The sequence below is a fragment of the Anolis sagrei genome, chromosome 6 (genome assembly GCF_037176765.1).
Source record: "Anolis sagrei isolate rAnoSag1 chromosome 6, rAnoSag1.mat, whole genome shotgun sequence".
Classification (NCBI taxonomy): domain Eukaryota; kingdom Metazoa; phylum Chordata; class Lepidosauria; order Squamata; family Dactyloidae; genus Anolis; species Anolis sagrei.
In genome coordinates this window covers 107,062,303-107,078,617 of record NC_090026.1, presented here as the reverse complement: position 1 = coordinate 107,078,617, position 16,315 = coordinate 107,062,303, and the positions used below count along the sequence as shown (strand labels likewise).

Below are 16,315 nucleotides of genomic sequence, written 5' to 3'. Positions count from 1 at the left end.
TACCTATTGATCTACTCACATTTGCATGTTTTCGAACTGCTAGGTTGGCAGAAGCTAGGGCTGACAGCGGAAGCTCACGCCGCTCCCCGGAATCGAACCTGCGACCTTTCGATCAACAAGCTCAGCAGCTCAGTGCTTTAACCCACTGTGCCACCGGGGCTCCTTGGTCCTCTCTGTACTAATATATATAATTTCATTTATATGTGCCTATGCAGTGCATCTCCAGCGAGTTCTGGAGCTGTACATTATTTGGGTGGCACCTTGTCTTCCATGCATATGTCTAACTTAGTATATCCTTAGGAGCCCAGTTCCAAGCCTTCTGTAGCAGAAACTTAAAGAGGGAAAGGCAATGAACTAAGATGAGAGGGTGAGAATGCTGTGTGATCTCACAGGCTTTTGAGAATCACAATTATAGGTCAGCAACTGAGTCTTCATGATCTCTGTGACTCACACATATGAGAAATTAACAAACTACTCATCAATGGAAGAAGAGTCCCCATTGAGATAATGGAGGAAAATACTACTCGGCCATAGGCTGTTTCATACTTGTTTCATTCATTAATGGCTACTGAATACAGAAGTCTATTATTTTGAAATTGCCCTGATATTTCTATTAAAGGCATTTCCCAAAGAAAAGCCATGGAAAAATCATGCATTTGAAGCATAGAAAATTATGCTCAATGAAAAATGTGAGTAGAAACATCCTATGGCTTCTTTACAGTCACACTAGAAGTATGAATCCAAAGCTCTCGCATGCTCATCCCAGAAGTGCTAGATTTAGGACAAATTAGTCATGTGCTAGTTAAATTATGAGGCCCCTTACTTGGGCCCTGAAGGAGGTAGGCCTGCTTTCTGACACATTCCCATAGACTGTCACTTCTATCATGTCTGGAATCACACCGAAACCAATTTAGAATTGTGCCACATATGCAAAATTCATTGTAAAAATGTTTTTAGCAGGAAGATGCTCCCCACTCCACCCGCTGGCCAACAGGGCCCGGTACTTAAGCAAAACAACGCACAATGATAAACCTTGAACTGCATCCCTGCAATTGTTTAGTGTTAAGTATAATGGTGAATGACACATTTTGAAGCTGACTACATAAGTGGCTCACAATATGGTTTGCCTTTCACTCACCCTTCCTATCTGGAAAACATAAAGATTCTAAAAATACAGACACAGGCCTCATCCATGGTTAAATTAACTTAACTTTATGTTTATTTATTCTTCAATTCCCTCTTCATGAGCACTAGGTTATTATAGTGTGTTCTTCCCCATCCCCTTTCCTCACAAATATCTTGTGAGCCTGGGTCAGGCCGAAAGAGCTCTTGACTCAATGTCCTTAGAAAGTTCCATTGATGAGCAAGAATGAGAAACTGGTTAATCCAAAACCCACTCCACCACCCTAATCATTACATCACAATGGTTCCCTATGACTAACTTTATATATTTTATAGAACGATACAGTTGGAAGAGACCACAATCAAAGCACTCCCAACACATGGCAACCCAGCTTCTGCTTAAAAACCTTTAGAGAAAGGGATTGACCACACTCCAAGGCAGGATAATCCACTTCTAAAGAGCTCTTACAATCAGGAAGCTCTTCCTAATGTCTGGATGGAATCTCTTTTCCTGCAGTTTAAGTCTATTGCTCCATGCATGCCCTTGTCTCAAAACCAGTTTGCCCCCTTTTCAAAATGATGACATCGTTTCATTCTTTCTTAGAATCATAGAATCAAAGAATCAAAGAGTTGGAAGAGACCTCATGGGCCATCCAGTCCAACCCCCTGCCAAGAAGCAGGAATATTGCATTCAAATCACCCCTGACAGATGGCCATCCAGCCTCTGTTTAAAAGCTTCCAAAGAAGGAGCCTCCACCACACTCCAGGGCAGAGAGTTCCACTGCTGAACGGCTCTCACAGTCAGGAAGTTCTTCCTCGTGTTCAGATGGAATCTCCTCTCTTGTAGTTTGAAGCCACTGTTCTGCGTCCTAGTCTGCAAGGAAGCAGAAAACAAGCTGGCTCCCTCCTCCCTGTGGCTTTGCTCCCTCCTCCCTGTGGAGGAGGGAGCTTCTTCTTTAAAAACTGGTTCACATAAAGCAAGTATACATAAAAATGAAAACTGAATAGTATTCCCTACAGTCTTTGTCCAACAGTAAGAGCACATGTTCGGCCTCCAGGGCCTAAGGGAGATGAACACATGGCCATGAAGCTCCATCCCAACATTCTTCTTCCAAAACTCCTCAGCTCACAAAATTATATATGTTGCAATGTTTGAACATTTTTTGTCAAGGTCAAGATGTCCCACAAACACATAATGATATGCAAACACACACACATGCATATCAATTTCCTCTACGTCCATAGAACGCCACCACCCTAATGCCTCCTTTTTCAGCCATATAGAAAGTGTGGGATTTTCACATGTGCCACGATACACGGCTGACTAAGGATCAGAGGAAACTGATCTTGGGCTCCTGCAGAGTTTCCCTCCAGCATAAGCAGTGAGAATTATATTCAAATTGGTATGACATGGTTTTAGCTGTTAAATCTTTTCTTGATTTTGCAACTTTCATTTTAAAACAATCAAACATAATCTGTGAGCCCAAACAGCAAGAGTAAGTGCAGTCTCATAATAATAATAATAATAATAATAATAATAATAATGCTGCCACATAGGCAGATTATTAAAATTCATGCTGCCATTTGACTTAAGGCAAACTATTCCGCTCACATTTAAACACCATTTCTCAAAATAATTCTTATTTTAGTTTACATAAATTACAGTTACAGAATGCCATCTATGCACACACATAATCACACCAAGAACAAAGTATAAAGTCAGAAAATTCCTACCAAGCTTTTTATTCTGGGAACGCTTCAGCGTTTTCTTAGTCAAAACAACTGGAAACCTTAACAGTTGGATTGGTTTCCAAACATTCATTTCAGCCACTTTAACTTGACTCTGACTAATATAAAACAGATAAGGCAATATCTTTGGATGGGCCAGTTCTCTAGATCAGTTACTAAGCGTAATCACATTTTGCAGAAGTCATGGCACAGGTACTTAACAAAAGTTTAGCACAGGCACTAAACAAAATGTGGCTGGGTGAACTTAAAACCAGGAAAATAACAATCAAAAAGTTGGCAAAGGAGATTGATGTTCAACTGTGCAAAGAATATCACAAAATGACTTGAGACTCTTATATGAACAGAAATGTTCACCTGAAATTCAACGGAAGGCAACAGTTCTGCCCTCTAGCGGACAATAACAACAGGACAAACATGCCAAATGTTTCAACATCACATTCTGGCTTTCCTTTTAAGCAGTAAGAAAAAAGATTCTCCTAGGTAAAACTAGGGCTTGGCAGCAAATAAATCCAAATTAGTGCAGAGGCTATTACCTCCAGAATCCTCCAAGGAAAGATCTCTAAGGATTTCTAGGATAGCCAGAACCAGGGTAAATACTGTAATTTTGGGAATGTTTTGTGTATCTTTGAATGTAAAAGAGCTACATATGATATCTCCTCCCTGCTGGGAAAATTATGTGAGCTGTGAGTAAAAAAAGCAGTTTTTTCGCATCCTAGTTTTGGGTGCACTGCTAAGTAAGATTATTTGCAATAGACAAGGCAAGGACGTTTGACTCCAAGTTACATAGCAATGTGTGTTTGCGTGATTTCAAGTTGCTTACTTATCAATTGTGTCATCATAAATTTCACTTGCAAAAAGAAAATAGCTTTCTCTCCCAGCATTCCAAATCATATTTCTGTAACTCCAAAAACCACCAGGAAAACTAGGTGGACTTTGAATTTTTTGTCATGGAAGTAACAACACTCATAATGAACTCCTGGGCTCATCATTCTGCAATTCAAAGTGTATTCTTCAGCACAAGGCTCTGGGTAGTGGTTCTTAGTATTGCAATTGTTTCAAAGGAACAATATTAGATTTTGTAAGCAGTAAGCACCTGTCAGGTTTTACTCTGAAATACAGAGGATTTTTCCAGGTTTAAAGACATCGTTTGGCATCTTGGATAATTTCCCTTGAAGTTCAGGCTAAAAACTGGAGTGGCTTCACTAGCTCATCTGACATAGAAAACACCAGCCATCACTGTCTGAAAGTCTCACCTCTACACATTTCTACACCAATATACTAAATCAAACAAATATTTGAAAACAACATTCTAAGTGGCTGGCAGTCAGGGGTAAGCTCTGCACAACTAGGACCAAGATATGTGACATGGAAACTACATGATATATACATGATATATGTGAAGAAATACCACTACCCTTTAGAATGGGAGTAGGTAAAGTGTGACCATTTTTTTGGCCTTAAGGATCATGTTTTTTCTTATTTCTTATATTTCAGCAGCAGACAGGAAGGCCCACAATCCAGCACAGTGCAAAGCTCAGTAGGTTGGAGCCATATTCTTCATGCCTAGAGCAGACCCACTGGAATGAATGGGACATAAATTTATTTCACCCACATCTGTGACAGGCATCCTCAGAATGCTTCTGAAACATGGACTATAGAGCCAGGAAAACTCACAGCAACCCAGTATCCCAGTATATTTCTTAAGAGAATAAATAGCACAACCCGATATCTGTGGTAGCAGTACCTGCAGTTTCATTTATTAATGTCTAACAAAATAAGATCTCTCGAGCCATTCTCTAGGTCCTCTAGCATGACTCCATTGTGTTCCAGTGCCAGAAGTTCTTTATTTCAATAAGGTTTGCTATTATCCCTGATTTTGCATGGGTAATAGCAAACACAAAATCTATAAATATGCTCCTTATGGATGCAGGGAAAATCCAGAAGTCATATGCACAGCATTATCATGTTATTGCCTTTGCCAGGATATTGTCCTGTGGCCAGTTGAGGTGTAGCTATCAGTGAGTGATAAGCATTCACACTTGATAAGGCTTCTCCCATCGGTATGCTCTGTGATGGCTTAAGCAAGCTCTGTACAACAGGAATAGTCAGTCTATCAAGTATAAGACAGTAGAACTAACCTGCTTCAAATACAGTCATTTAGCTCCCATAATCGTAAGACCAATAAGTGTAATAATATCTACCATCACATTGGCGCAGACTGGCTTACTCGAATAGCTGATATTTATTCATTAAAGTGTTATTGATTTCTTCATACTGTGTACATTAATAGGGTAAGAAAAACATACTGAAGCTTTGAGCAGCAAGAGGGTCAGAATTGACTCTGGAGATGGAATCCTGCCTTACCAGAAACATCTCTGGAATTTTAACAGGTGTGATTATATTGGGTTTCAAGAACCTGGCAGAGCAAGGAGATATGTCTAAAGAAGAAGGAAAAGCCTGAAAAGAATGGGGGGGGGGGGCTGATGCAAGTATAACACTATTACGTCTCAAGCACGGTTGGTGGGGATGAAGGAGAGAGCCTTCCCTGTGGTAGCCACTCGGCACTGGAACTCTTTTCCTAGGGATTTCAGACAGGGCCCCACTCTCTCCATTTTCCACAAGGAATTAAAAGCTTGGTTGTTCCATTGTGCCTTTGACTAGGCAGTTCACTTGAGAATTATGCTGACCTTATCTAAGCTTCGGCACTTTAGTTGGCCCCTTTTCTGTACTTATGACACTTTAATGGTCAAGGGCATTACTCTGGCAACCCAGCCCTCTGTCTATTGCACCTTCCCTCGGCTTTCCCAAGGAATAATTTCACTTACTCTGAGCCCGAACCCAGTTTCAAATTGACTAGCCAGAGTATTGCTTTTATGATGTTAATTGATTATGTTTCTATTATTTGTTGTTATTGATTGTTTTTACTGCGTTTGTTTTATTTGTAATCCTTGGGTTTGTCCCTCTTTAAGCCATCCCAAGTCCTTTCGGGGAGATGGAGGTGGGATATAAAAATAAAGTTATCCCGAGTCCTTTCGGGGAGATGGAGGTGGGATATAAAAATAAAGTTATTATTATTATATTATTACTTGAGTATTCCTTATTCATAATGCTTGAGACTGGAAGTGTTTTTGATTTTGGATCCCCCATCCACCTGTGTACCTGTATTTGCCTATATGTACATAATGAGATATCTTGGAGGTCTTACCCAAGTCTAAATTCAAAATTCATTTATGTTCATTTATAATGCATATTATACACATAGCCTAAGATCAATTTTATAAAATATTTGTAATTGTAATAATTGTATTCATGAAACAAAACTTGTGTACATAGAACCATCAGAAAGCAAAGGTGTTATTATCTTAGCCACTCATGTGGACAATTTTAAAACATAGGAGTGTTTTAGATTTTGGAATTCTGGATAAGAGATGCTCAACCTGCATTTTAACGGTTGTCTTCCAATATCATATTTAAGCATTTTTGGAGACATTTTCAGTTTTATTGCCATTCTCTTATCAAATCTTACTTTCAAAAAACAATTTTAAAAGTTACTTTATAAGGAATGATGGGATTATGTGAAGGACCAGTTTATTTCCAGGTCTCTGTTTTGCTCCATTTCTGATACTGATTGACTAAGGTCAAGACAGCCAGAACCACCAGTGGGAAGGAATGGCAGTTCCCTCAAGCCCTTTCCTACATAGGTTCAACTGAAGGGAAGAATTAAAGTGAAATTGGGAGATGCTTTGTCCTTCTACCCTTTTTCCAATGTTGCCTGCTCAATTTTTTTTTTCCGTGTCAGGAGTGACTTGAGAAACTGTAAGAGAGAATTGGCCGCCTGCAAGAATGTTGCCCAAGGGATGTCCAGATGTTTGTTGTTTTACCATCCTGTGGGAGACTTCTCTCATGTCCTCACATGGGAAGCTAGAGCTTAACAGATGGGAGTATACCCTGTTCCCTGGATTCAAACCACCAACCTTTTAGTCAACCAGTTCAGCCAGCACATGGGTTTAACCCATTGTGCCACCAGAGGCTTCTGTCTGGTGAGTGAAAGAAGACAATGATCCTTCCATAAAACAGTGTGAGAGGGTTGCCCGCAACAGCAAAGGCAGGGCATTGCAGGTTATTTTATTAATATTGAATTAGTTCCAGCATTAATCACATTTAGAATAAACTCATTGATTTTGTTGGGTATGTTCTATGACTGATGCTGGATCCAATAATAATAAATGCTCATTGTATATTTCCTGCCAATGGCTTTTTGAATGTTGTGCCTTGGGTACCAAGATAAGAAGTTGGCCATGAGTACAATTCACCTGGGAATTAGGAGGTATTTACTCTTCTGTGTTAGGCAGTAAAATGTCTTAGGTTGATCCTGAGGCAGGATTTGCTGTTTGAGACATCCAGAACATAACAATTGGGAGTAAGAACTAATCTGAAAACTCTCCTCTACTCATGCTGTAGAGAACCTATTTTAAAGGATATCTGTAAAAAACATCTCTCCCTCCTGTATAGCTCTCTGAAAAATCATGGCTGAAAAACATTAAAAAGCAATTTAATGGAAGTTGTAGTTCCACAAACCTAGAGGGTACCAGCTTGGGAAAGGCGTGTAAACTGTATTCATTACTTTTTGTACAGCTTGTGGCGAGGAGTACATTTTTTGGATAGTTTTTATTTTTGTTTGTTCTTTTTGAACACTGCTGGTTATGCTGTACACTTATGTTTTTGTACACTACCTTGAGCAAAGGTGTGTGTATGTGCTGTCTCCCCAAGACAGCATAGAAATGGCTGTCTTGGGGAGACTTGGATGGACTGTCAAACAATGCCTTTGGGCAATTTTCAGTTTCAAAATTCTGCTCTTAACATGCATCAATTACTCCATGACTCCTTACCTGGTCTAGCAAAGATTCTGCTTAGGTAAGCTAGAATGTCTGCCTTTATCCCAAAGGTCTGAAACATTATGGCTGGCATTCTCTTTGTGAGTTACAATGGCCTAAATCCAACTGACACTATCGAAACTTCTTTATGTGGTCATTGCAAAGGCTGAGATTCTATTCTGATTCAGCAACAACCAAAATACAACCCATACAAGTCTCCCCAAGACAGCCATTTCTATGCTAGTTAAGAGTGGGAGGGACAGCAGAGAGCAGCAACTACAGCATTTTCCTGAATCTCTAGGCCCTTCCATACAGCCCTATATCCCAGAATACCAAGGCAGAAAATCCCACATTATCTGATTATGGACTCAGATAACCCAGTTCAAAGCAGATATTGTGGGATTTTCTGCCTTGATATTCTGGGATATAGAGTTGTGTGAAAGGACCCTCAGTAACCCTTGAGTGGTTGCTGAGGATTGCGCTGTTAAGAGTCCATCTTGCTAAGTAATTTGATATATCTTTGCTATTCCCCTGTTTTGATCTACAATGTAAACTGTTTTGCTGTCCATATTTGGAAGAATGCAGGATATAAATTAATTGAACAAATAATAAGTGTTGTTCTGAAGCATAATTTTCCATTCAATCAATGGTCAGCTTTTCTAAACACATATTTTTTCCCCTCCCAAACATACTTTTTAATACTTTGTCATTTTTAAAAAAGAAGAAATAGCAATAACCTTAACTCATTCTCATTAATGTCAATCAATTTTTTTTTAAAAAAAGCTGCCCATCCAGCCAAAGAAAAAGGATAAAGGTAGCCAATAATAAAAAAATAGATTAAAAACGAAAACTTCATTAAAATGAATGTAAAAACTAAATTTATTTTTTAAATAACACAATTCAAAGGATTGCTTGGACAAAACTGCCTTTGCCTGTTGATGAAATGACATCAGAGAGGCAGCCTACCTCATTTTTCTTAATAAGGGGTTAGTCTCCAAGTGGGTACCAAAAGCTTGGCTTTGTATGTTCAGCTAACAAAAGTTTCTATTTGAGAGAAGCCTTGAGAAAAACATTTGGGGACTGCTTTGCTGAATCTCTGAAATTAATTAGACTCGACTCTATCTTTCCAGGCAAGGTTCTGGTTTTAAAGATTGTCGAAGCAGCAGCTAGAGGTAGGGAAAACTTTATACTTGTTAACTGCCATCAAGTCAACTTTAATTTATAGCAATGCAATGAATCTGGATGTCAAGTCATCCCATTATCATCAGCTTAAGTAGTTCACTCAATATTGGCAGCAGTTTTCAGGGGTCTCTGGCAAATAGACCACTGTTGCTAAATGACCTCCTTTAAACAGGAAATGCTAGATATTGAATTAAAGAGACCTTCTGTTTGTAACACACACATTCTACCAATGAGTTTTGACACCTCCCTGGCATGTTTCTAATGATTATTTGCTTGTTTTTTTTATTTTATCCATTTCTCTCAATATTAGTTGAAATAAATAAAAAGAAAACTCATGGAGGACCCTGGTTACTTCTCCAGACTCAAAACTCATGTCCCTCTAACCTGAAAGTTCCATTTGGTGTCATCTTTCCCTAATATAATCTCCAGATATTTTGAACTATCACCCCTAGATTGGTTGATAGAAGTCTATTAAATTGGAGAAGGCTGCTGTGCTTCCTAGGAATATCAATGAAACTACCCCACTTCCAGACATAGAACATTTTGAACTTTCTAGAGATCACTTGTAAAATTATTCCATAATGCAGTGGTTCTCAACCTGTGGTCCCCAGATGTTTTTGGCCTACAACTCCCAGAAATCCCAGCCAGTTTACTAGCTGTTAGGATTTCTGGGAGTTGAAGGCCAAAAACATCTGGGGACCCCAGGTTGAGAACCATTGCAATGCATCCCAAGATTATTACTGTTCTTTCAAACTTTTCTTATTATTTCCATTTTGGTGGTAAACTTATTGATTTGCGCACTTTCAATACTCCTGAGCAATTGATGAGATAGGCTTATCTGTTTTTCCCACTTCTCTTCCTGTTTTGGTCTTCACATATGCTTAGCAAGTGATTCTGGAGACAGCTGTTAACCTTGTCTGTTATGCATAAGCACACACAGCTACAGTAGGATTTGCTAGAATCCCATTCTTTCCTAGCTTCCTTTCATTGTTTATTGTAGACATGCTACCACAACCCAACAATGAAAGGCACACATCTTTCTCCCCTTCTTCTCCATCTCCCCAAAGTCAGTACTGCACCCCCCCCCCCCCCCACAATAACCCCTCTTCCAGTTAGACAGAAAACAAGAAAAGGTGAGAGGGTCACACTGGACTTCTGTAAAAAAAAGAATATGTTAAAAGGAGTTTCACTCACTATCAGTTTTTGTTAACCAAGGTGTGCCTGTATTTGGAGATCTTGGCCCCTTCTACACAGCTGAATAAAATCCCACATTATCTGCTTTGAACTGGGATATGTGGCACTGTGGACTCAAATAATCTAGTTCAAAGCAAATATTGTGGGATTTTCTGCTTTGATATTGTGGGTTATATGGCTGTGTGGAAGGGCCCCTTATTCACGATACAATGGGTCAAGCATGATATAATAGCTCTCTAGAAAAACACTGAACTATATAATTTAAAATGAACATATATATAACGAAAACCTCACATAATTCTCAGCACCAACATTGTCAGTCATAATCGACAGCTATTTCCTTGCTCATCCTCCAATATGTTATGAGCCATCAGCTGTCAACACTGACCTTCTACTTGAACAGATCAATTTCGACACAAAAGAATAAATGGGCACAAATCTGACATCAAAACTGACAACACCGAAAAGTCAACATTCTTCACCAAAAGAAAAAGAAACCTTCCAGGACTGCACAATAGAATAACTAAACTAAACTACAGGAGCAAATTTTATTCCATTCATGTTGCCTTTAATTGGCATGTAGGATTAGAGTGAGTAGTCATTATTCTTATCTGGCATATGGTTGAGATTTATAGAGGAATGTGAAAGACTTTCTGTGCTTCTTGAACGGCTTAGAATTTTTTTCTTTTTACTGCCTATACTTTTTACATATTGAATTTCCGTGTACATTTATACATGCGTATGGGAAGCAGAAATGTGTGTGCACATGCTTTCACAATTTAGGATAAGCCATTATACAGTTGGCAAAGTGAGGTCCAATCCTCCGAAACATTAATTCTACAGCGTAGATATACCATGGAGAGAAGAATTACTCCTGAACTTCTATAATACACAGTTTAGCAGAGTAATAGGGTATACTATGATCTAGCAGAGTAATCAGATTGACAAGGCAGAAGCAGAACAGCAATCATTCCCATGTACACACCCTTACAGGAGAAAGAAGAAAGTAATATCTAACTACAACACTTCTGACAGTAGGTCTCAATTTCACTTAGACAATTAGAAAGTGTTAATCTCTTAAAATCTGCAAGCCTCTTTGGTTTTTGTTTGTTTGGTTGCTGTAAGACATCTGTGTCTGTAAGACATCTGAACTAAGTGAAGTGTTTGCATCTGAGAAGAACATGGTACAAAACAGTGATCCTTAAGGAAGATCGGAAACAACACATATCACCTCCCTCATTGCTCCAAGCAAATCCCAAAAGAGCACCTAGTTTCTGATCCAGACTACTGGCAACCCTTCTATGGGCCCTTTCAGACAGATCCTATATCCCAGGATCCGACCCAAGGTTTTCTGCTTTAAAGTAGATTATAGGAGTCCCCACTGCTAGATAATCTGGGATAAACAGAAAACCTGGGATAAGATCCTGAGATATGGGGCCTGTCTGGAAGGGCTCCGTGTCTCTTGTTCCCTCTCTGATGGTAACAAAAGTTCAGAAAATGGCACTGATGCACCCAAAATGAAGGTGCATGCAGGCCAATGAAATTCTTGATTGCAACCTGTGAGGACAAGAGATAGATGAGAGCAGAGGATACTAACCATGGTATCAATTATGAACAAGATGGACTTCACAGGTGGAGGGGACAAATACAGGCTCTGGAATACACATTTTCCCCAACACAAGAACAGATGATAGAAGACAAAGACAGCCACAGTCAAGTGAGTGCCTCTTTCTAGATGGAATTGGGAGTGTCACAGAAAAACTGAAGAAGTCATTAGTTCTGTAAGTGCTTAAATGTTAACATTTCAGTCCAAGACCTGGGCACAAGTAGCATATACAACTTTGTTGAAGTTACAAGACGATGCAACAAACTGATGCTCTTCTCCATCACTTATGATGTAAAAAGCTCCTCCTTCTCAACTTTTCTTTCATAAATCAACTAGATCCCCTTTTCACTAGTTTACTTTGCAACCAGAGGCATAAATAACAAATCCTACTGCCTGCTCTACAGAGGCTGGTTTGCAAGTCAGGAAGATGGAATTAGAGGCGCTTGTATTGAAGAGAAGAAAGCAAAGGAAGGAAGCAGCAAGAGAGCAAGAATGGTGGCTCAGCATCAGATCTGGGGAGAAAGACTATGGTCTACTATCTTGAAAAGCCATTATTCTTCAGTGTAAACAATAGTAAATTATATGCACAGATGAAACGAACCAGTATGAGGTAGCTTTCCACATGCCCTGCTTGAAGCCACCTGCAGTCTTAGTTATTCACCTGTATCAATTAAAACCAGAGCTCTCTCAAACTATAGGAAGGAAAAGATGCTGAAGCCTTTTTCGGTTGTATGCTAATGGGTTGCGAGGAAGGTCTCCTATAGACAAAAAGTCTATAGGTAGGCTTATTTTCTACCTCCCTCCAGAAATATGCAGAGGCTGCCCCAGTCCTTATAGAGATTGAAAAGCAAAGGAAATACTCTGTCAGGAGAACTTGGGAGCTTGGGTCTAAAGTTCATCAAACAATTTACAGGTTCACAATGATGGATAGAAAAGATCCTGGACAACCATAGGGCTCAACTCTTCCAACTCAAGATTAAGAGCAGGATTCTCAAAACACAAAACCACCACCAGGCTATATAGCACAGTTCCTGGATTGAACTCCCTCATCCAAATAAGAGAGTGGTTGACAAAAAAATATATAGAAAGACAACACTAAGAACTGTCCTTCCCCACAAACACATACACCAGGTGAGAACCTTACAACCTCAGGACACTCTGGAAGGCTTGACAAGAACCCAATGGATGGAGGTCAACCAGTCTGGGTCCATTTGTGTCATCATAACTCAAGCTGGCAAGTGCACAACATCTGCCAAAGGGGAGGGAATGTTTTCATGCTTACAGCAGGAGGGAACCAGAGCTGTTGTTTCCTCAACTGCAAAGAAACAGAGCTCCGCACATGCTCTGAAGGGAAAAGATGCCCACCACTATGGCAGAATCATCTCACTCCAAAGGTGCATCTACACCAGTGGTTCCCAACCTGTGGTCCATGGACCACCAATGGTCTGCAAGAACTAAAACACGGTCCACAGCCTCACTGTTGCACCATTGCACCGAGAGCAACTGGCCTCGCGAAACTCTCTTATTGTGGAGAGGCTTATTAAATATGGTTTTCTGTGGGCGAGCAGATAGCTACTACTGGATGGCATATGTTCTGTATCAGAAAGTAGAGCTGATGTGGTCTATCTAATGCAATTTTCTGAATCAGCACTCCAAATAAGCAAACTGAATCTAAAGTTGACGAAAAACTGATTCATAACCCTTTTGGCACTAATGTTGGAGAGCAGTCCCTGGTCAAGTAGTCCCTGGTCAAAAAAAGGTTGGGAACTACTGATGTACACTGTAGAATGAATGCAGTTTGACACCACTTTGACTACCATGGTTGAATGTCATGGGATCATGGGAGTTGCAGCTTTAGAACAGTGATTCCCAACCTGTGGCGCTTGACCACCAGTAATCCACAAGAAATAAAATACGGTCCATGGCCTCACAGTTATGCTTATTAAATATGGTTTTCTGTGGACAAGCAGATGGCAACTACTGGATAGCATATGTTTTATATCAGAAACTAGAGCTGATGTTGTCTATCCAAAGTAATTTTCATAATCAGCACTCCAGGAAACCAAACCGAATTTAAAGTTGACCAAAAACTGATTCATAACCCTTTTGGTACTAATGTTGGAGAGTGATCTCTGGTCAAAGTGGTCCAAAAAAGGTTGGGAACCACTGCTTTAGAAGGTCTTTAGCCTTCTCTGTAAAAGAGTGCTGGTGTCTCACCCAACTACAACAACCATGATTCCATGGCATTGAGCCTTGGCAGTCGGAGCGGTGTCAACGTGCCTTAATTTTACACTAAACCTGCACAATTGGGGTTGCAACTTGCTTGGAAGAGGTCCATCCCCCATCCAAGAGGGACAAAGCCCCAGAGTCATCTCTGGGGTGTCTCACCCAACTACAACAACCATGACTCCATGGCAGTCGAAGTGGTGTCAACGTGCCTTAATTCTACACTCTAAACCTGCACAATTGGGGTTGCAACTTGCTTGGAAGAGGACCATCCCCCACCCAAGAGGGACAAAGCCCCAGAGTCATCTCTGGGATGTCTCACCCAACTACAACAACCATGACTTCATGGCAGTCGAAGTGGTGTCAACGTGCCTTAATTCTACACTCTAAACCTGCACAATTGGGGTTGCAACTTGCTTGGAAGAGGTCCATCCCCCATCCAAGAGGGACAAAGCCCCAGAGTCGTCCACTGGGGCTTTCTTTAGGCGGGCAGTAGTATCACTGAATCCACCCTTCCCTCCCTCCCTCCTTCCCTGCCCATCTCCTCCCGAGGCCCCGATCCCTCCTCACCGTGGCTCGATCTGGGCTCCAAGGCTCCGATGAGCTGCAACCGGTCGGCGAAACACTGCAAAAGTAAAAGCACTCCCGCCGCCGCCGCGAGGTGGGCTGCCCCCGGCTTGGCCATCGCGCCCCGCGGGCTCCTGCGCGCCCTCCTCCTTGTCCTCTTCCTCTGGTCTTTTCTCCCCCCGGGAAGCCAAAGCTTTGGGGGAGATTCGTGGCCCTCTTTCCCCCCGCGCGCTTCCTTCCTTCCCCTTTTCAGATCCCGAGGGAAAGGAAAGTCACTCCCTTTGGATCCCGAATCCGACCCGATGTCATGGAGCCCAGGACAAGGGAGGCATCCGCCCGCGTGGCCCCGCTGCTCTCCCTTTCTCAGCCAAATAAACCCAAAGGAAAGAGGCGAGCCCGAGTCCAAAGCGATGGAGGGAAGCGGCGTGTTGTTTGTGTACGTTGTTCGCGGGCGTGTGCGGACAAGCGCGGTGGCAGCCCAAGTGCCAAACTCTTCCAAACTGCGGAGGAGGAGGAGGAAGAAGAAGAAGAAGAGGGTCCTCCCTCGCCTCCTCCCTCCCTCCTCCAAACCCTGCTTTGCTTCTCCGGATCGGAACTCCACCAGAGCAGGAGGAAAAGCAGAGCGCTCTCTGGGTTGCCTTCGCAAGGCGCCCAACCAGACCCTCGGGTCGGGAGCGCCTTTCCCCGCACTCTAGAGACGCCGAACAAACCCAAGGGGCGGCTTGAAGGGGCTCCGAGCCCCCCAAAACCCCCTCTTTTTCCTACGCGAGGATGATGGGGGTGGTTGGCGGGAGAAGAGGAGGGCTTCGCGGCGGGCTTGAGAACGAGAGGAGCTCCAAGGCGGGCGCCCAGTTCCAAAACAAAGCCGGAGAGGAGATGGGACTTGGAAGAAGAAGAAGAAACCCTCCCGGGATGCTCCTCCTTCTCCTTGACTCTGATACCACTTGCACAGCGGAGGAAAAGGGGGGGAGGAGAGAGAAAAGACAAGGAAAACGTGGGGAGAGGAGCCAGGAGCGGCGCGCCTCTGTTCTCCTTCTCTTCCTTCCTCCTCCTCCGCTTCAACCCAGGCGCTTCTTCCTCTCACTTTGGGAGCGTTGCGAGGCTCCCTGGCGCTTCCCCCTCCTTCGAGCTCCGGAAAGAGGCTTCCCCGCTGAGGATGGAGAAAAGGAGAGGCTGGAGGGGGGGGGGGGGGAACGCCAGCCAAGCCCGGGGGCGCCTCCTTTCTGCTCCGCGCCGCCTCAGCCCAACTCTGCCGCCTCTTTCCCTCTCCCTGTCGGTCTCCCCGCCAATGGAGGGCCGGCGCCTCCTCCCTGCAGCTCCGCAAAAGAGAGGCGAGGAGGGAAGGAAGGCGAAACAAAAACCCCGCCAGCTCAGAAAGAGAGAAGAAAGCGAGGGGAGGGGGCTTGGGGGTGCCTGATGGGGCGAGGAGGAAAGGCCCGCCTTCCAAAGAAGGTCTGCCAGGGGACCCCTAGGAAACCCCCCAAGGGTCCCCTATCTTGCTCTTTGGGTCCTACCGCCACCTAATGTCCTGGATTTATGTGGAGATCCTCTCCATCTCTTTCTTTCCCTCTTTCTTTTCTTCCCTGTTTTCTAAAAACAGTTTTTGTAAATGCACATATTTGAACCACAATATAAAACCACATTGAGGGTATATACCAGGCATGGGCAAAGTTTGCCCTCCGGGTGTTTTGGTCTTCAACTCCCACCATTCCCAACAAAAGGAGCCCCCAGGTGGTGCAGTGGGTTAAACCCCTGTGCTGGCAGGACTGAAGACCGACAGGTCACAAGTTCAAAT

The 16,315-nt window shown here is 42.5% G+C and overlaps 1 protein-coding gene across 1 annotated transcript in view; it reads right to left on the bottom strand.

Moving 5' to 3' along the window:
- PLXDC2 (plexin domain containing 2) overlaps positions 1-15,704 on the bottom strand; it is a 245,476-nt gene extending 229,772 nt beyond the window's left edge. The window contains exon 1 of the mRNA XM_060782367.2: positions 14,524-15,704. Coding sequence (XP_060638350.2) covers positions 14,524-14,638 — 115 coding nt within the window. The 5' untranslated portion in view covers positions 14,639-15,704. The remainder of the gene's footprint in view (positions 1-14,523) is intronic.
- Positions 15,705-16,315: the final 611 nt, after the last annotated feature.